Raw genomic sequence first — 23769 nt, 5'->3', positions numbered from 1 at the left:
CTGCTGGGGCAATTAGTCGGACCGAACCCGTTGATAAATCTGCGGCAGTCATGAAAGTTTTACAAGGTAATTTCCGAGAAGGATGAAAATCCGTGCGTGCTGAGGTGGCTAGTTAAATGTCAGGGCTGTGTGCCAACTAAAAACAACACTTTCGTAGGGGCCAATCGAGGTAGTTCAACTTCAGCCGGCTGCACTTTACTTAGTATATGCTACAGGGTATATTCCCATACATAATGCCAATGTAATTGTAATTGTCAGTACTATCGTTTCGTAATTACGTGGATAATCGAAAGCGAAGTGCCACAGAGAAGAGGAAAGAAGGAAAAACTAAATTTGGCACGAAACCGGCACGCAAGCTATTTACTTAGGGCCATAAATTGAAATGTCTTGGCCCGGTCGGACTGCTCATTATTCTTGCTCTGCGGCTTTTTCTTGGCATGCAAATTACACAAGCACAAAATCTCCTTAGAAACTTGTTAGTTGCGCAATAAAGTTTTTGGCAGCCCGAAAAACTTTGCTAATCTCGGTAGACAGACTAGAATTTTCAAGTAAATTGCAAAGAGTTTTGCACACATTGCGTATACGTCATGTGGTGCCGGGCAACTGACACTTTCATTAGCCGCCGCCTTGATCCCTAAAGATGTCGGAAACGGAAACCTAATGAAAGCCCCACGCCGTTACACGTTTATCTGACGTCACGGACAGAAGGTAATAAATGCAGGTTTCAATATGGCGACAACTTCTTCTCTGACGTCTTCACTTTCACCCAAACCAAGCCACCCACTTTCAGCCAACTTGGTATGCCCAATGGCCAATGGAAGCATGAAAACTGGGTCAATCACTCGGAGCAGCTGAGTTCACAGAGAGAAAAGCACTTAAGTCCTGGCTGCCATCAAATTGCATCAGCGCGATTCTGGAAATCTGGGTCACGAGGCGAGAAAACACGTGTCCCACTCATAACAATTTCAATTCGATTTGTTGGCCCACCCCCTGCAAAAAGCTCGAATGCTATTTTTTCTATCCAAAATGCCGCAAATACAGCAATCCGTTTGAGAGCCAACCAATTTAATAGCCTCAACTAAATGCACGGCAACGTAAACTCCACTAATTAAGTCATTAAACAGCAATACATGTAGGTAGAATTTATAGCTGGTTAGGTCAATCAAACTTAAATCCAACAGTTTTTCATTGTGCTTTTCAAAATGAAATGAATCTGTGGCACATCTGCTTCGCATAAATTTCACTATTTCTGTTTGCGTGCAGCACTTTAAAATGTTATGGATTCTCTGTTTATTATTACTTTTTTTTTTAGCTTTTCCAACACTCACATATGTCGCGTGACCAAGTGCAATCGGATGTGGGTGTGGGATGGTGGTAAATGCTGGGATTTAAGCTCTTGCAGCCGACTTCCGCATCGAAGTTGCATACCAAAGCCAATTAGCACCTGCAGCAGGGCTTCAATCCGCTTAGAGTTGCACGGATAGTTCAATAAAAAGCGGACAAAAAATGCCAGGTTTTCGCTATCTTGAAATAAACCAAAGCAATTTGGGGAAAGTGGAGAAAACTGGCAAAAAAAAAAGGTGAAACAGCAGGCACGAATTGTGTAATATCCAAATGGCAAGCCATTCATTTTGCCAGCCACAATAACAACGCCCAACAACAAGGATAAACAACACACAAAAAAGGGCGCCACACGAATGGGCGAAAGGACTTTTCCGAAAACAGCTGCACCGCCGTACACATACATACATACATACACACATACATACACACATATATGGTAAGAAAGGGAAAGCAAAGGAAATTCGACGCTGTCTGCCAAACAGCAAAGCCAATTGGCTGCCAAAGCCCGGCACACAACTACAGGCGAATGGTGACTAGGCCTGGTAATAAACATTCACAATCTGCCACCCACTTTCCGCCCACTCTCCCCGCCCACTTTCAACCCACTCCGCAGCGGGTGAAAGTGGAAATGTGCGCGCTGTTTCATCGATTTTCCTACTGCTAGCATTTTCCTTTCAAACGGCTTCTATCCTGGCACTTGCCATATTATTTACTGTTATTTGCTGTGGTTCCCACCCACTCCTCCACTGAATCCCAACCAAAAGCATATGCATACATAATTTCCTCGCAGCCCGAGGAAAGCCAAAAGTTCAAATTGACTAGAAGAGCGAGAGGCATTTTCAATCTGAATAAATTTTAAATTAAATATTAAAAAGAGTTAAGAAATTAATAAAAAAGTAGCATAGTGCCGCAGGACGAAGTCGAAACTATCGATAAATGTGCCAGACACAACGAACCACGCGACGGGCGGTCGGAAAATGGGAAATCGGAAAAGCGGGGGGTGCGTTCGATGCCACATGTGAGCACATGCTACATGGCAATGCTCGTTCCCCACCGCTGTGCCATTGTACACCAGTTGACAAGGAGGCAGCGTCGAATTGCCTGGCGAGGATTGGGAGGATGGGCGGATGCGTGGTGCAAGGTTATGGATGTCCCACCCTTGACCCCTTACAATCGGCCAGAGCCTGTCACTTTTGCCAAAGAATCCTGTTCACTCGAGAACTTACAAATAGGCAATCAAAGTTTACTTGTAACGAAGCTTATAGTACAGGGAAATAATATGTTCAGAAGAAATGATATTACAATTTCCTATAGATAAATTCTAATTCACTCAAAACTACATAAAAGCTTACATTTTTTATCATGGAGTATGGAGGATTTATACACACATGACAGCGATATTCCTCGCACCTAAAGACGCCCAGACAAATGCAAATATTCAGCTGATAAGCTCGCACTCAATGTGTCGGCAACATCAAATCCGGAAATACTTATCGAGCGCATTAAACCACAATGCCTAATAAGACCCACTAAACCGCCGCTGAGCCAGTGTGAGTAATTAACTAAGGCCAGTTAATGGATGGGGCGGTACGCCATGACGTATGCGTAATATTTGGACAAGCAAACGTTTTCCAACGCTCTGTTGTGAGGGAAGTGGAGCAAGTGCCACAAAACCATCGAAGTTAATTCCTACGCAGGCAGATTGTAATTGAAATGAACCCACGAATTGCACCCACCTCCCGCTCAATTTGTGCTCATGTATTTATTGTACGTGGAAATGGCGCATTTACTTTGCTGCTTCCGCTGTTGACACGAAATGGTTCCCCCGAATCCACCGATTCAGCAGTTCAGCAGTTCCAGCAATTGCAAACAAATTACACACGCAAGTGGCAGCCATTGGTGGCATGGAGGCGATTGTGCCTGGAAACTGCTCCAAATGCAAGGCGATGGCACTTTCGCCAGCTGCAACGATGGACAAGGACACCTCAGTGTTTTCCTTGCTACGGGCAACCGTATACCCACTCGATCCCTGAATAATTCAGCGGGTTTTGGCATTCAAAGAGATGGCACTTGCAGAAATTTATGGCATGTGCTCGGAATTTGTTTACTTAACTAGAAATGCATCGCTTACATTAAATTTACTGTCGTGAAGATTCTACTTGATGCAGACCCAATAACCCCACTTTTGATTTAACCAAAACAATACTAAATAATACTTTAAACGTAGATATGATCTTAAGTTCATCCCTCATGACAGAAATCATTGTCTATATATATGATAAGGTCTTTCCATAAAAAGGCATCTTTAACTAACATTCAATGTAGTAACAGACTAGTAACGAAAGGCACTCTACAAGTTAAAATTTGTTCCTTTTTTCCATTATACGAGCTCACTACTATTTCCCGCAGTGTAGCAATGTGACCATATGCTCGGGCAACTTTCCGAACCAAACAAAGAAGGGGGACTCATAAATGATAAATGGACGACGTCCAATGGGGAGGGTACTCACCAAAATTCGACCAGTTGTTGTTTGACCCGAGATAAGCTCTCCAGCCCAGTCTTTCGCTTCTGTCATAAAGGTGCCCTCGAACTCCTGTTTGTTGCGGGATGCCTTCTGCTCCTTCTGCTTGGGGTCGTTGGGCCCCAGGTCCGGCTCCTTGCGGCAGCAGACGAAGGCGAAGGCTCGCCATAGCAGCACCACGAGCAGGCCAGCAAGGAATGTAAAGATGCTGGACAGCAGAAAGCACCAGTACTTGCGCACCTTGAGACAATCATCGGCGTCGAATGGTGAATCTGTTGGATCGTCGGCCAATGATTCGACAGTGCTTTGATCACACCCCGACATCCCCTGCAATCACAATATTCGAATACGAAAAGCGGTAGCAATTAGTTCGGTCTGGCAATTAGCTAACTATAATTAGCATAAATCAATACGATAACTGGCGGAAACATTGTTTACGTCATACACTTGACATTTGGAATCGGCGAAATGCCTTCTATATGAAGACACTCGGTCGCAATCGTGCATATATATACTATATATACTATACTTTTCTCAACTTAGCGACGCTGGCGAATGTAAACAAAATTTGTGCCTGGCCAAGGGTGCGCATAAATGAAATGAGTTCATGAATAAATGTCTCTAGTTTGCTTAGCCGAAAACAGTATTCATTTGTGCACACAACAAAAAGAAGGCGAAAAATAATGTCATTTTACATTTTAATGAAATATGCAGTTCCAGGTGGTTGGTTATTCTACAAATCTAACTTATGTGACAACAAATATTTTTTATATATGTTGGTAAGTGGATTACTTAAATTTAATGTGTTTTATAACTTTTGCTTATTATAATTACATGATTGATTTACACATTTATTTAACAACTTGTAATGGGAAAGTTCTCTCTGTGCATGGGGTATATAGTGTGTTCTATGTGCAATCCTTACATTTGCCAATGTGCTGCTGAAATTGGTGTCGATCAAACCGCTTGCCATTTTGGCTGTTTACATTGCGACACTCGAACACACAAACGCTGTCAAATTAATAATGCCACGATATTCGTATTCGAATGGCGTTCAAGTGCAGGCGAGTGCCCGGCTACTAGAGTGCCAGAGAATAGAAGACGCTGGGAAATCCGAAAGATACGAATGATCCAACGAGATCTCGGAACACCAAAGGCCTCAGCCTCACAATGCGAAACGGAACGAAAACTTGGCCCGTCTATTATAAATAGCATCAAACAAATCTGTTATTTTTAAAGTGATCTTTTCCTCCGCCGACACTCGCACGGCGACAAAAGTGCTCATAACACTGGGCAAAGGCCGACTACACAGCACCGATCTTACGATCCATACAGCCAAAGACCATAACTACATATATTCATATACTACAATCTGGTTAGGATTGTGGTTATGGCCTGCATTCACTGGGGATTCACTGGGTATTCACAACTTGCGGCCAGAGGCCAACGCACTCATTCGGTGAATCACTGCACATACGCATGTGAATTTGCAATTTGTACGGATTTTGGGGGTGGGAACGGTTCCACAGATATACGTATAGTATCTGGCGTATATATTATTACATATATATATGGCGGATGTCACACACACGACGCGGCACGCACGCGATTCTAGTCTAGAGTCTAGAATCGAGCTAAGTGAAAAGGAGGCACCGAGCGAACCGCACAACTGGCGTCCACCAACTGAACGAGCCGTTTTCCAATTGCCCCAGTGCCATCGGGACGGTTCCAACGATTACAAAGAGCCCGCTCCTATCTGTCTATATCCCCTTTGGGGGCTACAGCTCTCCATCCCTCTCTCTTTCTGGCTCACCCACTCTCCGGCCATCTCTCTCGCTCTCCGGCGGACTGTACGGCTGTATACGGCTATACGGGCATTTGGCTATATGGCTGACCGCGAAAAGTGTCAGGACGGGCGACAAACTTGAATTTAATTAAAAGGCAGAGCGCCAAGACGAGGCGAATTCAATTGGGTATTGGAATAAAGAGGATATACCCTAACTGTTGGGTTACAACGAATTCGAAGGACCTTTGTAGTTTTTGACACTCGGACAATGGGATTTGAAGGATTAGTGAATAAATGGTGATAAGGAATCAAACTGTGAATTAAGAGTAACTTTTGGACAAATCTATTAAAATATGTTGTATAAATATATTGATTCTCATATATGTAATATAGTATTTGCTCGTCCTTTAATCTTTAGTTAGTCCAGTAAATTGATTTATCAAGTGGAATATATAATAATTTCTAGTTCTGCTTAAAATCTAACGATATTTATAATATGTTTTGTACAATTTCCAGTTGGAATGTTTAAAGAAAAAAGTTCGGCTAATGCGAATATTGGTGGAACCCTTGGCAAGGGCAGCCAGCATATGCGTGTGTGTGTGTGTGCGTATGTGTTGGCCACAATGAATTATTGTTACAAAGAAGAAGAGACAAGGGCAGGCCGAATATAAATAAATAAATTATGAGTTCGCTTCTATTCGCTTTTGTATTTTGGTTTTGTCTCTTGTTTTGTGCACTGCGCCTATACACACACTTTTTGCATTCCTTCTTCGGTGACCCCATGGTCCCCCCGGGCAGCACTCGTCCCCAAAAAGTGGGTGGTGGATCCAGTGGATGGGTGTAGCAGGTTAACGTGAACGTTAACGTTACTAAAATTGCTTTAACTCGGGCGAGTCACGCCATGCCGCCAGTTAGCTGTCGTTTCATAATTTACGCGCTTTGTTTGCTATTTCCTGCGGGGGCAGCCGTGGTAACAAGTTGGCCCAGTTTGTTTGCACATGCCACTGCCGCCACTTTCCACTACTTTCCACAGCTGCCCCACTGGCCATAATTGCTCATCATCCCTTAGCCCTCGCATCCCTGCATTGCTATCCCTACCCATCGGCAGGAGGCTGCACCGATCACACCCTTTGGACCTCTCTGGGATTAGACACGCAAATTAAATTAAATTATACACATACATTATTATATACTTCATACATACAATATCGACAGTTATTGTATAGTTTCGCAACAATTTATGTAATCAATTAATTCTCTACCGTTAAGTTTAGTCATCAAATTTAATGATTGTCCGCGAAGGACAGTTTTAAATTAATATATCCAAAAAAAAAAAAAAAAAAAAAAATAAGCCAGTGGCGTGCATTTTATTTATAGTTTTTATTTCAGTATCGTTTTTTTTCGCTGCTCTCTATTTTTTTGCGATGCTTGGGCGGTTGGGTTCTTCGCTTCATTGCATTTACGCAATTATAAATAGCGAAGAAGAGCAAAATTGTTATTCAATTAAATATTTGAGGACTATTTTTAAGCAGCATTCACCTTGAATTTAAGCATTGCGTATACGTAATATTTACGAAACTCAACATTTGAGCTAAGGATAAAAGGTTTTTAAATTTCATTAATGTTGTTATGAGTTTTATAATAATTTATTAATTATAAAGTTAAAATACAATGTTTTTTTTAACCGGAATGGGTTACACTTTGATCTTTTTGTTAAACTTGAGGCCTTGTAAATATTATTCTTTTTAACTCAATTAAATGCCCACAACTGTGTGTTAATTTGTAATTCGCAAAGTAAACACACTCACAAAATTGGATTGAATTTAAAAGTGGTATCAAGTTTCTTTTAAATAAGCACATTCAAACTTTTTTTTCAGTTGCTTGCCTTTTTCTAGTGTTTGGATTAACTTCCGAGCACGTTCATCGATCCAAGCAAAACTGCAGTGGCCGGCGTTGAATAAATTGTTTATAACATAAGAAGCACTGGTCGCTCTATATTTTTTGGCCCAAATGGAGAATGCTATTTTTTCGGTCGAAACGACTTAACTGGCTCAGAGATACTGCGCCAAGTCGCTGGAATTGGTGGCGCCTTATGAGTGCGGGTGGAAGAGATAGTGAACGATATAAATTATGCCACCAGGCCGATTTCCCTGTCATTTAGCGGCCAGAAACGGATGAAGTCACACGGCTACCGGTGGCTAGATAATAATTTACATTGCGAACTATCGATTTTGGGGGGCGTGGGCGAGCCCCTGACCAGCTAGCTCTATATATCTTGACGCATGTCCGTCAAAGCGAAACGCTCGAAAGGCACAAAGACGGCGACAACTGACGAAGCTGACAAATACCCTTCGACTTTCTGAGCAATTTATGGCCAGCACTTGGCCCGCTGATTGGGTCCGTTGATTGCCGGCCACTGGTCTCCCCCAAGTTCCCCCATCTTTTCGCTTTCCCATCGGACATTGGACATTGGCCAAGGCCAAAGGGCTTAGGCTGCACTTGGTCGGTGTGTGTGTGTGTTTGCACTGGGTTCTCTGTGTGCCACATTCCCAAAGGTCACGCGACCCACTGCGAATGGGTGGCCAAAGTGATGGGAATGCCATTTATTAAGTGGAGCGAAACGAATTCGAAGTAGGAAGCGAAATATACAATCGCATAATTAAGATTAGATTGGGTTTCTTAAATTAAAATGAGCTTAGCTCAAACTATTCTTGAAGAAATGGAAAAATCATTTGTACCTAGTAAATAAACTGAACAATTTAACTTACTAAGCACTGATAAGATTATATACAATAATTTACAATACATTTTACAATATCTTTAGATGACACTTAATTTACAGAAATTAGGTTTACATTTGAATGATATATATAATATAATGAGCTCGTTGTTTTGAATGCAAAACAAAGTGATAAGCTATAGGATTAAAGATCACTGCCATATATGTTTGAAGTAGAGCAAAATGTGATAAGAGTAGCAGCGTATAGCACTGCAAACTATCGATGGAAAAATGATTGATTGACGAGCTGGCCAGATAGATTAATCCCAGTAGTCCGTATACAGATTATTACGGAGCCGCTAACGTGACTTCTAAAATTTCAGATGGTCTTTCACAAGCGAGGCGTACGAATATGTATCTGTGGACTTATCACGTACGACATCAAGGGCTTTACCTTTGGCGTGATGGGCGGATAGAACGGTGGCAGTTCGTGGCAATTGGGGCACCAGCTGGCCATGTTCGTTCCGGGCTCGTTCCGGGCGGACCGTTCGCTGATGTGGTGTTGATGGTCTTTCTGGATTTCGACGTGGATCTTGCGGCTGCGACGGCTTTCCCCTCGCTATCCGTTCTCATATTCGGGTTTCTATGCGGCACAGTGTATGGATGTTGTGGTGGTGGTGGTGCAATCGAATTGGGATTTGGAACAGTGTTGTTGGGCGGATGGATGGAGGACTGGGCGTACTCACCTAGTACTGGCTAAACCACCGAGGCAGGGCTCCAGGGCTGCCAACATTCACACGCTCAAATCGCACATCAATGTGTTTGGACGATGTGTGGTCGCTGCGGCTCGCCAATGTTGCTCGTGGAAATTCTTGGGCTGGCTGGCTGGATTTTCCTCACTGGCTGATGGATAGCGGCTTGCTGATTATTTCATAATTGCATTTCGGATCCGTGGATGAGTTTCATTGTGTTATCAGCTGCGTTAGGCTTATCAGTTTCATTGTGCGTTTGGTTTGTTTGCTTGTTCCTTTGCCGTCTTGATCGATAGTTCGTACTTTTGAATTTGAATTGGAATTTGGTTAAATTAAAAACTGCGCTTAGTCACACTGCTCATGTTTCCTTTCACAACTTATTTAGCTTTGTTTGCCCACGAAATTTTTCCTTGTGTGTTAAGCTGCAAGAGATTTATGGAGTTCAGCGATAATTTAAATACTTTTTAATTTGCCAAGGCAGCGCGACGAACGCGGTAATTAATTATATTTTTTAGTTGGGCTGTCAGCGTTATTTGCGTTTTTAATTTTTTTACGACCGCGGACATTTGTCAATGATATTACGTATATATTTGTATTTTAATCTAGTTCAATTAGGTTTATTTGCCTGCTGTTAAGCATTATATTAAATTAATATTATTTTAGACATTGTATCACCATTTTCCGCAGCCGGAAAAGCAAGCGTGTCAAGTAAATAAATAAATAAAGATGCGAAGCAGACTTGAAAGCAAAATCAGCAGCACTCTCGCCGTTTTTAAATTCTCAGTTCTCGGAGAATTCTCTGAGAATTTCTCTCAATTTCTCACATTTGCTGCTGGCGTATTGGCGGCTGCGCGATGCAGTGAATCCGAAAATGGTCGGACAGAAAGCTTTTTCCTTGCCTGCGAAAGTCGCACATTTTGGTTAAGCATACGCAATGTGGTACCAAAAACTAGGATTTTTGGCAATATACCACATGCTTTACATTTATGACTTTCGTATGCATGTTATTTGAATATGATACATTTAATGTGTCAAACTTGTCTCTGGTATCTTGTTAAGTTATTCATTTCCTGCCCGATTAGCGGGGCTTTGCTGTCCTGCGGACGGACTCGTCCTTTCGACTGTGGCATGTCGTTAAAACGGAAACACACTGCCCTAGTTTTTAGTTCCCCTTCGTGCCACACACACACACACTCGCCTACCCGCAGGACACACACTTTCATGCGCTTAACGAGCTGCCTAATGCGCCTGCAAACAATGGAAACGGGACAAATGCCGAGTCAAATGAAAGTTGCATTTTCATAATAAATAAGCAGGCGACACAATTTCCCACGGCACGCCAACGGGCGGAAAATACAGGGGGCTTGGAAATGGGCATTCGTGAGCCAATGTAAACAGAGCTTAGTCCTTCGTCCTGGCCGCGCATTGAACTCGCCTGGATTTGGTGGCTTCATTTGTAGGTATCTGGGTATCTGCGTATCCTGGCGCACGCACACACACACGCACGCTCGGCCAGTGACTGACTGACACACATATACCAAGGTATCCTGCGACACACGAAGGACGACGAGTAGGAAGCAACAAAAATAACATTGACGATGACAGCAGCGGCAAAGGCAGGCGAACGACACAAGTGTATCTCCGGCCTGGAACATCGACTTTATCATCGGGTCGGGTCCCTTCGTCCTTTCGTTTTGGAGAACTTGTGGTGTGCTCGTTTTAAAAACGAACGAAAAACTGTGCCGTATGCGCATGTGTGTGTGTCTGTGTGTGTTGACTTCAACAAATGTATCTTTTAAATAAAAACCTGCAGCAGTGCCAAAAAAAAAGCGAAAAACTGTATTTCTAAAGAGTTTTCCTCGTTGGTCCACTATCGAGCTCCTTTATGTATGCAGCACTTTTTTCGCAATCACAATCGCCGTTTTAGGGGCGAACACACACACAACCACACACTCGGTCACTAATTAATTGAATTTCCTGCGTTGTAAGTGTGTGTGTCGCACATTTTCACGTTCACTGAGCCCGTTTTCAACGGATACCGAATTTTGCACAATTGCCGTTCCGCAAATGGCCACGATAATTGCCCGGATTTTAAGCCGTTTTTTGCTCAATTTTCCCCGTAATTGGCAAACGCAGTTTGAAAATTTTTCACATTTCCAAGTGGTGCGTCTGTGTGCGTGTATGGGTCCCGTGAATATACATATATGCGATAGGCACTTTTCCACACAGTCCACTCACTCACACACCCAGAAAATCGGACGCGACGCGCTCAAACGCGAGGACCAACCTTTCTCGTCAGCAGCGTATACAATTCTGCGCGATGTCGACTCCGACGACATGGAAATCGGTGGCCCAATGTACTTCCGCACGGCCCAAGCTCGTCTTTGGGAGCTTTTCGGAGTCCTGCGGTTGGTGCGGGCTGGACGCTTCGTTCGATTCATTAAAACTGGCGCCAAAACCCACTCACTATGAATGACCCAGTGCCGCGGTGATGGTGATGATGATGGTAATGGTGCCGATGCAGGTGCAAGTGAACTTCCGTGCGATGCACACGTGGCGTATGAGGAATGTCGGAAGAAATTCATTGCATACTTTTAAATGAGATGAAATAATGACAAATAGAACTACTACATATTTGTATTCCTGTCTGAATGCTTAAATTACGTATAACTAATTGTACTATATTTTATTTAACTTTAAACTATTTAACAATAAATATTCTAAAATCATTGTTTCGATTATATTACATTATGTAAGATGTTGTTACCGAAATAAGAATAACAATAAGTGCTTTTTATTTTATAATATATTTATCTCTTCCTTTATTTGCTTTTATTTTCTGCAGAATCATCATGAAATTCAAAACTTTTCCAGCGCCAATAACATCGATTGTAAGCTCAGCGATTTTGGATTTAAGCTTATCGATAGCTTCAACGATAGTTATGTCACCTGAGTTTATTTTGCTCTGAACGATCGAAGCCGGCATAGAATTCTCCGTCTGCAAACCAAAACTAGTCTGAATCCTCTGAGGGATTCGGGAGCAACAAGAATCAGCAGAAGGAACATGTCGACGGCCGTGCTGGGAGGCGGACTGAGTGGACTGTCCGCCGGATACTACCTGTTGCGGCGATTCGGGAAGCCGCTGACCATCTACGAGGCCTCGCCCCGTGTGGGCGGATGGGTGCGGTCGGAGAATCGAAAGGATCGCAACTTCATCTTCGAGAGCGGACCGCGAACCATACGCCCAGTTGGCGAGCCAGGTGCCAATACGCTGGAACTGGTGGAGGAGCTGAAGCTGGAGGTGACTCCCCTTCGACGCAGTCATGTGGCAGCACGCAACCGAATGCTGTATGCCAAGGGACAGCTGTGCATGCTGCCCAACAGTCCTAAGGGTCTCTTCGGCGTCCTACCTCCCTTCACGAAGCCGCTATACAAAGCGGTGCTCCGCGATCTGTTCACGGCAAGCAAGAAGGCCAAGCTGGAGGATGAGAGCATCTACAGTTTCGCTGAGCGGCGGTTTGGTAAGGAGATAGCCGACTACGCCATCAGTCCCATGATCTGTGGTATTTGCGCCGGTGACGCGCGAGAAATAAGCGTGCGCTTCCTGATGGAGGGACTCTTTGAAAAAGAGCAGAAGTACGGAGGAGTGCTTAAGGGCACACTCATTTCTCGCTTTGAGAAGAACAAGACCAAGGACACCAAGGATGGACTGTTTGCCGAGGGACAGCCAAAGCTGTATGCGCAGGCGTTGAAGGAGAAGTGGGCCATGTACGGGCTGCAAGGCGGTCTGGAGAACCTACCTAAAACTATGCGAAAGTATCTAGGCGAGCGGGATGTGAACGTGCAGCTAAGCAACGAATGCCGGAACCTGACCTTCAGCAGCTCTGGGGTTCGAATGAACATCAAGGATGCCGAAGTTCCGGTGGAGCATGTGGTCAGCTCCCTGCCCGCCTACAAGCTGGCGCCCCTGGTAAAGCAGCAGCATCCCTCGCTGAGCGCCCAACTTTTGAGCATCCCGTACGTGGATGTGCTGGTAGTGAACATGCAGTTCCCCGGCAAGCTACTCAAGCAGGACGGATTTGGATTGCTAGTACCGCCAGTAGAAAAGTTGCCTCTGCTGGGCGTCATCTTCGACAGCTGCTGCTTCGACATGGGCGAGAACACTGTGCTTACCGTGATGATGGGTGGTCATTGGTTCGACCAGTGGTTCGGCGATCGTCCCAGCCCCAAACAGATTCTAGACTTGGCCACCAGCCATGTGCAGAAAATGCTGCAGATCCGCGAGGAACCCAAATTCAGTCGAGTGCACACACTGCACAAGTGCATCCCGCAGTACACTGTGGGCCACAAGCGGCGCGTTGAGGCCATTCGGAACTACATCAAGACTTACAAACTTCCACTGTCTGTCTGCGGAGCAGCTTACGATGGCGTGGGCATCAACGATGTTATCCTGTCCGCCCGGCGACAAGTGGAGGCCATACCCTTGTCCTAAATCAACCATTCCCTTCTAGCACCCTTCTTTTCCATTGATGATTCTGTTGTATTTGTGTAAGCTGGTTTTGTGAATAGTAAAGTAGGTCCTTTGTACATAGAATTTGAGTTCTGTTCCTTCTGTGTCTTTACTTGCCGTGGCCTCCCAGGCACGGTGGACTCTTCTCCGGCTCCTGCTCCGGTTCCCACTGCTTGGGCGTCTTGGCCTCAATGGACAGGGCGTGCATGAACTCGAAGCCTGCTGCCTTTAGGGCATTCTTTACCGTGTCATTAACCAATCGGTGGCGCTAATGGAAAATAAATCTCTTAATTACTAGAGCGGAAATCCACGGATTAAACATACCTTGATGAGCGTCAGATCGTTGAACTTCTCCGAGACGACGAACACACGAAAGTGAGACTCCGAACGCTTGGGAACATTGTGCTGGGGCGATTCGTTAATGACCTCCAGGTATACCGGCTTCAGCTCCGTGTTAAGTGCTTTTCGCATGGCAGACTCGATGGGCGGATACTGTCCCGCCTCCTGCGACATAGTGGCTCTGGGGAGGATCTGTCCTAGGCTGCTGATTGTGGGTGTCAGTTGATTCAGGTTTCGGATGGAAACTCCAGTGAGTCGGCGAAGAGTGAAATTTAACATGATTCCCGTATGCTTCTCGCACAGCTGTTTACAATTACATAAACAACTGGTAGACAGGGTTGCCAAGTGCGGGATGAATATCAACTTATCGATAACGCCAACGATAACTACTTTTCAAAATGTTTTTAACGGTTAAAATCAAAATTAGTTTAATTTTCTGCAGTTAAGCACAAAAAAGGAAAAACATATCTGTTTAAAATCTTATCAAGTAGGGAATAAAAAAATGTTAAATAAATATAAATTAAATGTACAAAAATGATGCGTTCTTCTTTAAAAGTTGAAACTTTAATACTATGCGCTATAAATATTTTATTGGGGCCAGATCAACAGGGAGCGCAAAACACGCTCCAGAAATAAATCGTACATCTATGTATAAACAATCGAGCGAATATCAAATGTATAATCAAGTGAATAGAAAAACGTCTCCTTCACAACGATTTCGGGATCAATAGTCAACCAGTTTCTTGAGCTTTGGCGGGGCAGAGATGACGACGCGTCCTCGATTCGAAGAACCACTGCCACCATGACCGTAATCCGCCTCTCGGTCGCGATCACGACCACGCATCCGTTCGATCTGCTGCTGATGCTGTTGCCTGTACTGTTCCCGTTCGCGGTTCCGCTCAATGCTGCGGTCCCGCTGCCTCCGCCGCCTGGACTGACTCCTCCGGCTACGGGAACGGCGCCGATCACGGCTGCCACTGCGCCGTCGACTGTGGGAACGTCGCTTCCGCTCCACGCGACTTCCGCTTCGGGAGCGCGAACGTTGCCTACGATTGTACTTTGGACTGGGCGTCCTTGTGCGTCTCCTCCTTTCCGTTCGGCTGCTGCTCCGTCTGCTGTGCTGTGTTTCCGGCGGTGGCGACCGCCTACGACTTTCCGATCTGCTGCGACTACGACGCGACGAGAACTTTGCCAGCTGGCTTTCCGATGCCACAGATTCGGCATCGCTGTCCGAGAGCTTTCCACTCGAGGGCGTTCCATATTTGTGACGCAGCTCACGGCGCCTGTGAATATGTAAATGTGAGAGGACCGCCAGAGCCAACCACATCCAGATACCCACCTTCTGCGCAGCTTCAGTGCCAGTTCTCGCATCTCATCCTCGCGCTCCTGCTGCTGCAGTCGTTCCCGCTCGGTCTTTTCGATTTCTGCACGCTTATCGGCTTTATCTGCAAGATATTTCGGTTTTAGTTACCTTATTCAAGGGATTTCAGAAGGCGCTTGGTGAACATCACACTACACTCCAGTTGGCTTACATTGCCGGTTCAAAAGGTTCTGCATCTTTCTCTTAAGCCGCTCGCGCAGATTGGGCCGTCCGCCACCACCAGAACTCGGATGTCCGGAGCCCTGTAAAAGCACATACTTATTTAGCAAGTCTCAGGATGTTGTTGTGGTTTTAAGGGAGCAGTGGGTGGCCGTCGAAAGTGTGGTAGGCAGTGGGGATTGGTCAGTGCGTCCATGAAGGGCTGTCAGTTTAGGGCATCTACTCACTAACATTAGGAAAAAGCAAGCTCCGAAAGCCGAAGCTTAAAAATACCAATGCAGGCTTATCAGTTGCATCATCCTTTCAAGCTAAATAGGTATTTAAAACTGGATTAGAATCAACTATCTGTATATAACAACTATAGCATCCGTGCCATTTTTCTTTGACGAGAATTCATGGGAAAGAATCACGAAACTCAATGCATAGCAACAGATTGAAGAAAAAGCAGACAAACCGGACGGAAGTTGCACTGGTTTTATAAATACAATGGGGTGGCGAATGCATCCTTGATTGCATCGCAATCAACATTGCATTTCAATGCAACGATGTGCTGCATTGGCATTAAGAGGGGGACTCAAAACAATGTATCAACAAATGGACATGCAGGGATGGTTGCTAGTCAGGTTTGGAACGAGAACACGGTGCTGCCTGCTTGGGTCCGAATGTTGCTCATTGGATTGGATGTCGGATAGCGGGAGTCTGAGACGTGAATTTTGTGGTGTACTCCAGTTGGGTGGGGCATGAAACACTTGGCTTTGCTTACTGACTTTGGTTTCGGTAGCGGAACTATATTTGCCTGTTTGATTACCCGTGCTGCTCGATGACGACATGGTCGGCTGGAGGGCGTGGGAACGCTCCGACCTGAAAGAGAGATACCATAATTAGATGGGGGTTACAAATACAAGGATACAGGCCCTAATCCTTGGCTGTTCTACTTTACCACTCTCTCCAGCATACAAACTTACGCAGTGTCCAATTCCATATCATCGGAGTCCTCAACTCGCTTTCCCAACTGTGGCTGTTGCTGCTCCTCGTTGTCGCTGCCTTCGCTGTTTTCCGCTCCCGACGAAGATGAGGACGAGGTATCGTTGGCTCTTTTTCTGCCATAGTAGCGTTTCAAAGGCGGTGGTGGTGGCTCTACCACTTGTGGTTGCACAGCTACGGGTGCGGTAGCTGTGAGTGCTTGGCTTACATTGAGCATTCGCGCAGATATGGGATAGCTGATCATGGGTGGCGTGGCTTTGGCCGGCGGCTGCTGCTGCTGGATCATCTTTACCGCCGTTACAGTGGATGTAGTTGTAGTCGTGGTGGTGTTCACGCAATAACCACCCACGGTCGCCACTGGCGGAGGTGTGGTCTTCTTCTTGACTCGACTCCTACGGCTGGAGGGGGATCGGGAGCGACTTCTTCGCCTGTATGAGCTGCCACTGGAGCTGCGAGAGGAATAGGAGTAGCGCTTCCTAGAGCGTTTGTAGCTTGGACTGCGCGCCTTGTAGCGATTCCAGGAACCGGATCGCGATCGACTGCGAGACCTGGATCTGGATCTTGACAGCGAGCGGGATCTTGATCTCGACCTGGATCTTGATCTGGAGTAGTACCTTCGTCGGCGACGAGAACGCGTCCTGCTCCTTCTGTGATAGCTTCTACTGCGGCGACTTCTCCGACGACTGCCACTCCGACGACTACCACTGCGACTCCTTGAGCCACTCCTGGAACGAGAGCGGGAGTGCGAGCGGGATCGACGTCTGTTCCGCTTGGACGACTCATTCATCACTTTTAACTTGTCCAGATTATCTTTTACCTTTTGAGCATAGGAAACCGAAGATGCTGCGGCGGCGGCAATTGCCGCTCCGCTACTGGCATTGATGCACGATTCACCCAGGGTCAGACCTGGCTTTGTCAGGCTGATTGTGATCTTGGAGTGCGGCTGCATTTCGTCCTCGCCGCCAAACGAGGTAATGTAGGTTATCTTCTCGGGACCTGCTTCTGCGGGTGAAGGCGAACGCGATTCGCTGTCCTCCTCCTTTTCTTTCTCACCGCCCTTGCCACCACCTTTTTTGTCCTTGTCCTCCTTGGCAGCATAGCTTGGCGGACTGAATGGTCTATTGGCGATCCTTCTCTCCTTCTGCGCGCGACGCTCGCGTCTTGATTTGCGCCCGCTCAGCAGCATCTTCTCCTGCTCTTCCTCACGTGCAATGCGCAGGGCATCCGCCTCGTCAGCATCCTTAGTGAGGTGTGAGAAGAAGTCGTTGCTTTTCATGCCGTAGTTGCGCCCGCAGGCGTTAAGCTCATGGGCTTGCGAGGTGTCCAGCTTGCCTATGTCTATCGACACATCCATGTCGATATCAGAATCCGATTCTTCACTGCCGTCCCCCTTCTCTCCCTTCGCAACAACTGCCGCTCCACCAATGGCTGTCGAACTGGCGGCTCCAAAGGGCTGAGGTCCAATGGTCGCTCCATCGCCGGTATCTTCGTAGGAGTAGCCAATTGTGGCTCCTCCCGTCTTCTGCTTCTTTTTGGCAAGATTTCGTTCCGCCTCCAGTTGGGCATTGGCCCCAAACTGTTCCTCCAGGTAGAGTTGGTGCAGAAACTTATCCTCGCTGACGTTGAGGAAGTCATTTTGCGCCAGGATGCGATAGCGCTCGTAGTTTAGCTGACGCTCCTCGAGGGTCAGTTCGGAGTCACCATCCGCCCCCTCGGCGTTGGTCTTGTTCACGGGAGGAATGTGATCCAAATGGGCGCGCACATCGAAGCGGTCGATGAGGTTGTCCTGCTGACCCTGCCAAGGCACACTGCAAAAAATATCAATTACTTAGCAAAAAAAAACATCGCCACGCAACTAAAAAGTAGAGGGTTTTATGCTCCAAATGAATATCACTTGCATGATTGCGGCTCCATCGCCGGCGGCGGCCACCGCGGGATCCAAGTAGATCTTGCTACGCCGGCCATGCAGCTGCAGGAACTGGGTGGGATCTGCCTGAATTTTGTCGTAGAAGTACTGCCGCCGCTCTGCCCTCTTGCGGTAATCGACGATCAGGCCACGGATCTTGCGCTCTTGTTTCCTCGCCTCGTGCCACATCCTTTACTTGTGTTGCCTGCGATCGCCGGCTGGCAAATGACTTGGCTTCACCCGAAAAAGGACATCAGCACGCCCGGCAAAATTATGACCCTACACCAGCTAAAACCGACGATATACAGTATGACCGTATAGTTAAAACTCGACCTAGTGGTGGTAGATGCAGCGACGTAACAACGATACAATATACACCCAAACATCGAAACATTGATAGATGACAGGCAGGCTGCAATTTGGCGGGATATTTAAAAAAAAATTACTAGTATCTAAGCCGATTATGGCTTTGGAGTATTTCCTTATCCCAATCATAACCTTAAGATTTGCAATTTACATAGTTTTGATTAAAATAAGAGTTAAAGAGAGTTATTGTTACTTTAAAAGCTAAGCTCAAAAAGAATACCCTCTATGCTCGATTTTTTGAACCACTTTGAACCAGCGAACGTTATTTCTGGTCGACACTGGCAACGCCGTGGAGCCTGCGCCCTTTTGTCGAAACAACAAAAGGACAATAAATAACAAGCCAAACTGGAATGGGCCATAACACAACAATTGTCGCTCGCCGCCTTTTGCGGCATCGATTTTGAAGGGGAACACATCCACAGGCACAGGCACAGCTACATAAATCGAAAGGACACCCACGGGGATTTGCGAGTGTAAGGATCAAGGAGCAGGGAAGGGAAAGCGAACACAGAACGAGTCCAGCTCGTTTTTCTGGAGCAGTTTTGATGTCCTCAGACAGACGCTACTATTTCGGAGCGGATTTGGAGGACAATGAGGGTGCCATCTGCAAGGACAACGACAACAACAACGAACAGGAAGCGGATAAGGACGATCCGGATGACTCGGAGTTCCTGCAGGATGTGCCCTACTCCTCGAGCAGCATTGACCGCAGCTCGGTGGGCTCCATTCCGTGGGCGGACGATGCCATCAAGAAGAACCTGCTGGACTGGGAGCGGGTGGAGCGGCTGATGAGCGGCGAGGATCCCTTGACGGAGCTTCAGGAGCCCGAGTTGCGCAACGAGATCGGCGACTGGCACCGAAAGTTCCCCAGCCTGCTGGGCCGCCGGACTCGAACGCTGCGCCACCACAGCTTCGATAGTCAGACGCGGGAGGATATTGACTCGATTTCAAATCTCAGTCTGAACTCCCTGGATGACGACGATGATGACGAGGAGGCGGAGGATGGATTTCTCACACCCAAGGCAGAAGAACCAGAACAGCCTCAACACCGCTCCTATTTTCGTCACAGCCAGAAGAAACTGGTGGATCTACTGGACAGGGATCTGCAGGTCACCTCCGTTTCGGTTAGACTCCTCAAGCGACAGCGCAGCCAGCAGAACCAGCCGCAGCTGCCCATCTCGGCCACCACCCAATCCTCGGCACGTCTGCGCATGCCACCCATTCTCAATGTGCTCGATACCAACCGGCGCTTTCGGGGATTGCTCAACAATCGCAGCTTCGTTCAGCTTACCCAGGTGCAGCAGAAGGAGCAGCTGCAGCATCAGAACCAGGCCAAGTCCGCCGTGTTGCCACATCAAAGTCATCGATCGTCCGCCTGGCACATGCCCATGGCCGCCAATCGCTTTTTTAACAATAGGAACGCGGTAGTCCTGCCCTCGCTTAATCTGGGCAGGCACAGCAGGGATTTGCTGGCCACCACCACGGCCACTTTGAGCCAGAGCAACTCCAGCGGCGGCGGCGGACACAACAGCCATGGCCAAAGCAACAGTTCCTCCAACCGCTCCACACTGCATCCATTTGGAGCGACGAGCGTTTCCAGCAACACACCATCCACGGGACGTTCTATCTCGGCGGCAGTTCATCATCCGCGATCCGAATTTGCGCCCAGCAGCGCCTTCTACATACCCTACAGTGCCTCGAAATTCAAAGCCTTCAAGTAACCTCAAACAATAAAAACTGATCTCAAAAAGAGTGTTTTCTTAAAATTCTTCTGCTTTAAAAGTGGTAAATTCTAAATGTTTTATGATGATAGACTTTTCAAATTTCTGCTTGTCAAAGAATAGTGCATACAAATATAACAATCTAGTTTTCTATATGACGACATATCCCACTAAAGACCCATATTATCCAGGCGCAGACGTCCATCGTGTTCTGTGAGGTAGAGGGTGTCGGCTAAACATTGCTCTGTAATCAGCTCCTCCACGCGATCGTGCATCTGTAGAGGATTGTATAATAGATGTTAAGCTTCCTGGGAACAAATCGAGATATATTACCCCCTTGGCTTTGTGCTCGACGAGCACATCGGGATACTTGAAGGCGGGTCCGAAGTTTACGCTGACCGTTGCACTTTTGTGGATCGAGATGGCCGGGAAATAGCTGCCGGCATAAATGTCTTCGAATGCCACACCCTGCGATTGGCCGTTCTTAAAGAACTCGATGCGGCTGCCCTGCAGGATGTGCAGATTCTTCAGGGTTTCTGTGATCTTGTCCTTATCCTCGTAGTACAGATGAGACTTGAACTTGACCAGGGGCTGTTGCAGAATGAATAGATTTTGAACAAGATTGCTAATTAGGGAGGGTCGATTTGTAAAGATGCAATTATATGCAAATTCAGTTTAAAGGCATAATATGGGCTAATTATCAAGATGACCTATATAATTTTACAATACAAAGGATCGTTCTGGTTTGATCAGAAGAGAGTAAAACAAGAATTTTATAAGACGACTAACGATCTAAACCCACCCGATCTTTGAATGTGTTGGGCAGATAGTCGAGCGACGCCTCCTCTGGCAGCTCTATGAGGAATCCCAATGTATCGCCCTCCACATAGGCTTCACTGTAGTGTTTGCCATGGCTCTCGGTAAACTTGGTGCCCTTGCGAGATCTCCAGGAGTAACCGAACTTGTCGTACCCCAACGGAGCCTGCAAGTTTCCATACTCCCTGCCCCAGCCAAGTCGCGTGGCAGCTCCGTCGGGCATCTCTTCGATGGTGACTTCAAAGTACCAGCATCCCCGGTTCACAGCTGGAAAGATAATCAATATTACTATGATTTCTTCAGGGAAGTATATATATATGTATATGACGTTACAGTGTGTGGCTCGGACCATGCAGTAACCACGTTCGCCCGTCACCGCCAGCCGATCCTCGCTTATTTTCAGCTGTGGGGCACGATCGTGCAGCGCCAGGAGCACAGAATGTGGCACCAGGGTGCGGTAGAGCCAGCCAGGAATGGGCTTGCCTGCCCAATCGGAGCTCTCGTCGAACTCCTGACGGAACGGAGCATGTGGATCCGGTTCGGCGAGTATGTAACGATAGCCATCCTTGTTGAAGGGGTGCTCCAATGGATAACCATGCGGTGGCAGCTTTACATTGGCCGTAATATCGGAACTGGGCCGACCCTTCTTGCCCGTGGGACCCGAATCCGTGCCGGGAAATTTCCTTTTCTGTCGATTGTTTTTAGAGAGGGCAGCTGGAAGCAGGAGGTCCAATCATTAGTTACAAATCCAATAGCCATGTATTGTGTAAATAAAAAACAGCCTAACTAAGCGTGAGTATTTCTTGGGACGTATCTGCAATGCTTCTAGAAGGAGCTATCCCCAAGGAAATTCTTTCACCAAGGAAATTGATTGCTGGGACTAGCTACATATGTAGGTGAATGGGCAAAGTTCGGCGCGGTGCTATTTCCGGGCTTACACTCCTCGTCCGTGAACGATGACGCCATGGCGGGCGGGGGAATGAGCAGGAGCAGTAGCAGGACCAGGTCACAATGGAACTGAAGGAGCGGGGGCCTTGCAATTGCGTAGTGCTCAAAATCAAATCGCAATCAATTCCCCCGAAAGAGCACCACACACACGCACACTGAGACACTGGCGAAGTGTTCCAAGCGTAACTATTTGTTTGTAATGAATGAGCCAAGTTGAGCGCCTCTGCCAGCCCCACCCCACCCCACTTCGCCCCGCCCACAATCTGACTACGTGGGGCTCTCTCTCTCTCTCTTTCTCTGTGAGTGTGGTTGTGAGTGTGCAAATCAGAAACTACGATCCGCATTGCGATTTTCAGTTGTTGTTGTTGCTTTACTCTGCCAAACACTTGCGAAAGAGCGTGCGAAAGGGAGCGGCGATAAATAGGGGGAGCGAATAGGCAGCGAAATAGACGACACGAAAACCACTGTGCCAAAATCAGCTGGTCGACCAGTGTTGCCAATTTGGCCGCCAAAAGATAATTCCTTTAGCTTTCTACCCCTGAGCGTTCGATAACACATGCGGTCAAGTTTATAGCATTCAAACTATAGAATTCAAATCGATTTGAATGCCTACCATCTTATTTACACTCACCTTGAGTATATCCATCGTCGGTGAGTCGCAGGGCGCCGCTCTTGCTCATGCTCTCGTAGTTGGGCTTGATGATTCGCAGATCCTGATGGAACAGTCCGTACATGGCGCCATGTTCCGCGTGCTCCTCGTAGGTGAACAGGGTCTGCACATCCTTGACCAAAGATCGCTGGACGGTGCTGTACCAGGATTGGGTGAGTCTGCGCGGCATGGTGGTCATAGCCTCCCAGTACTGTTCGATGTACGGTATGATCTCCTTGTCCTTGCTAAACTGAATCTGGCCACGTCCGTCCCTGGAAGCCGCCTGCTGCATGTTGGCAATGGCGCAGTGGCACATCTGGGATATGGCTGGAAATGGTTATTGTTATTACTGAAGAGGGTTCAATCCGCGAGGCTTCTTTGCACTTACTAGCCTGGCTCTTGCGAAAGCTCTCCAAACCGCTGGCAGAGCAATTTTTGCATACGAACACATAGTTGGTGATGAAGGGCAGAAGTTTGCCCTTACCAAGCTGGTAAGAAACGCAGGTCTCGTGCACCCAGCGCGCACAGGTGGCACAAAGCAATTCCACAATATTGAGATTGCGCTCCTTGCCGCTAAAAAAAACAATGTTATCAATAGAAGGGAGCCGGCCAAGCAAAAAGCCCATACAAAGAGCTCACCAGTAACAAACACCGGCTGCGGAACGCGTTTCCTGCGATTTATCCTCCTCCGCAGTGAAGTTCACCTCGGAGCTGGACTCTGTGGGCGAGCTGGTGTCCATTTGGCTGTCCTCCATGGGAGTGATATTGGTTTTCAGTCAACAATTAGCATGTAAACAAAAATTTGCGGCCTGCAAGAAATTCTGTGGCTGGCCAGAGTGACCGTTGGTGGGCAAACACATGGTGCGT

The 23769-nt window shown here is 46.9% G+C and overlaps 6 protein-coding genes across 46 annotated transcripts in view; 2 read left to right on the top strand and 4 right to left on the bottom strand.

Moving 5' to 3' along the window:
• Positions 1–9546, bottom strand: part of LOC6607786 (calcium-activated potassium channel slowpoke) — a 50355-nt gene extending 40809 nt beyond the window's left edge. For 13 of the 38 annotated variants that reach the window (XM_032722612.1, XM_032722614.1, XM_032722617.1 and 10 more), the window contains exons 1-2: positions 4792–5551; positions 3855–4193 (exon numbers count right to left, since the gene is read on the bottom strand). In XM_032722612.1, the coding sequence (XP_032578503.1) occupies positions 3855–4193; positions 4792–4839 (387 nt within the window). In that variant the 5' untranslated portion in view covers positions 4840–5551. Of the gene's footprint in view, positions 1–3854; positions 4194–4791; positions 5554–7537; positions 7639–9117 lie in introns of those variants that run through there. The other 25 variants (XM_032722608.1, XM_032722619.1, XM_032722623.1 and 22 more) reach the window with 6 other exon arrangements.
• A 2525-nt stretch (positions 9547–12071) lies between these two features.
• LOC6607784 (protoporphyrinogen oxidase) lies at positions 12072–13717 on the top strand. Its single transcript, XM_002032507.2, has one exon. It carries the CDS (start codon positions 12188–12190, stop codon positions 13613–13615), a length of 1428 nt encoding a protein of 475 aa, XP_002032543.1. The 5' UTR covers positions 12072–12187; the 3' UTR covers positions 13616–13717.
• On the bottom strand, positions 13643–14289 carry LOC6607783 (bolA-like protein DDB_G0274169). Its single transcript, XM_002032506.2, has 2 exons — positions 13958–14289; positions 13643–13901 (listed from the first exon to the last, which is right to left on the bottom strand). The coding sequence occupies exons 1-2, from the start codon at positions 14249–14251 to the stop codon at positions 13743–13745; spliced, it is 453 nt and encodes a 150-aa protein (XP_002032542.2). The 5' UTR covers positions 14252–14289; the 3' UTR covers positions 13643–13742.
• A 251-nt stretch (positions 14290–14540) lies between these two features.
• On the bottom strand, positions 14541–18719 carry LOC6607782 (CLK4-associating serine/arginine rich protein). 3 transcript variants are annotated; one of them, XM_002032505.2, is made up of 6 exons: positions 18395–18717; positions 16478–18304; positions 16280–16373; positions 15505–15595; positions 15312–15417; positions 14541–15255 (listed from the first exon to the last, which is right to left on the bottom strand). In XM_002032505.2, the coding sequence occupies exons 1-6, from the start codon at positions 18589–18591 to the stop codon at positions 14697–14699; spliced, it is 2874 nt and encodes a 957-aa protein (XP_002032541.1). In that variant the 5' UTR covers positions 18592–18717; the 3' UTR covers positions 14541–14696. The 3 variants fall into 3 exon arrangements, with proteins under 3 accessions (XP_002032541.1, XP_032576738.1, XP_032576739.1); XM_032720847.1 differs by lacking the exon at positions 14541–15255 and having other exon boundaries at positions 15325–15417; positions 16276–16373; positions 18395–18719; XM_032720848.1 differs by lacking the exon at positions 14541–15255 and having other exon boundaries at positions 15325–15417; positions 16309–16373; positions 18395–18719.
• A 348-nt stretch (positions 18720–19067) lies between these two features.
• LOC6607781 lies at positions 19068–20520 on the top strand. The gene has a single exon (XM_002032504.2). The coding sequence runs from the start codon at positions 19314–19316 to the stop codon at positions 20487–20489; it is 1176 nt and encodes a 391-aa protein (XP_002032540.2). The 5' UTR covers positions 19068–19313; the 3' UTR covers positions 20490–20520.
• A 23-nt stretch (positions 20521–20543) lies between these two features.
• On the bottom strand, positions 20544–23747 carry LOC6607780 (set1/Ash2 histone methyltransferase complex subunit ASH2). Of its 2 annotated transcripts, XM_002032503.2 has the most exons (7): positions 23542–23747; positions 23291–23475; positions 22885–23229; positions 21639–22019; positions 21292–21572; positions 20823–21080; positions 20544–20764 (listed from the first exon to the last, which is right to left on the bottom strand). In XM_002032503.2, exons 1-7 carry the CDS (start codon positions 23655–23657, stop codon positions 20660–20662), a joined length of 1671 nt encoding a protein of 556 aa, XP_002032539.1. In that variant the 5' UTR covers positions 23658–23747; the 3' UTR covers positions 20544–20659. The 2 variants fall into 2 exon arrangements, with proteins under 2 accessions (XP_002032539.1, XP_032579424.1); XM_032723533.1 differs by lacking the exons at positions 22885–23229; positions 23291–23475; positions 23542–23747 and adding an exon at positions 22244–22447.
• Between the last annotated feature and the right edge of the window lie 22 nt (positions 23748–23769).

The sequence above is a fragment of the Drosophila sechellia genome, chromosome 3R (genome assembly GCF_004382195.2).
Source record: "Drosophila sechellia strain sech25 chromosome 3R, ASM438219v1, whole genome shotgun sequence".
Classification (NCBI taxonomy): Eukaryota; Metazoa; Arthropoda; class Insecta; order Diptera; family Drosophilidae; genus Drosophila; species Drosophila sechellia.
Note: the sequence above shows the minus strand (reverse complement) of the source record. Positions and strands in the feature narration are given on the sequence as shown.

What these genes read in the sequence shown, in the direction of transcription:
- LOC6607781 (XM_002032504.2), top strand. Translation starts at nt 19,314, where the DNA reads ATGTCCTCAGACAGACGCTACTATTTCGGAGCGGATTTGGAGGACAAT.
- LOC6607780 (XM_002032503.2), bottom strand. Translation starts at nt 23,657, where the DNA reads ATGGAGGACAGCCAAATGGACACCAGCTCGCCCACAGAGTCCAGCTCC. An exon ending in CCAACACATTCAAAGATCGG is followed by an intron (nt 21,081 to 21,291) that starts GTGGGTTTAGAT and finishes ATTCTGCAACAG; the next exon opens with CCCCTGGTCAAGTTCAAGTC. An exon ending in TCGAGCACAAAGCCAAGGGG is followed by an intron (nt 20,765 to 20,822) that starts GTAATATATCTC and finishes AATCCTCTACAG; the next exon opens with ATGCACGATCGCGTGGAGGA.
- LOC6607784 (XM_002032507.2), top strand. Translation starts at nt 12,188, where the DNA reads ATGTCGACGGCCGTGCTGGGAGGCGGACTGAGTGGACTGTCCGCCGGA.
- LOC6607782 (XM_002032505.2), bottom strand. Translation starts at nt 18,591, where the DNA reads ATGTGGCACGAGGCGAGGAAACAAGAGCGCAAGATCCGTGGCCTGATC. An exon ending in GGCGATGGAGCCGCAATCAT is followed by an intron (nt 18,305 to 18,394) that starts GCAAGTGATATT and finishes TATTTTTTGCAG; the next exon opens with TGTGCCTTGGCAGGGTCAGC. An exon ending in GATATGGAATTGGACACTGC is followed by an intron (nt 16,374 to 16,477) that starts GTAAGTTTGTAT and finishes TCTCTCTTTCAG; the next exon opens with GTCGGAGCGTTCCCACGCCC.
- LOC6607783 (XM_002032506.2), bottom strand. Translation starts at nt 14,251, where the DNA reads ATGTTAAATTTCACTCTTCGCCGACTCACTGGAGTTTCCATCCGAAAC. An exon ending in ACGATCTGACGCTCATCAAG is followed by an intron (nt 13,902 to 13,957) that starts GTATGTTTAATC and finishes ATTTTCCATTAG; the next exon opens with CGCCACCGATTGGTTAATGA.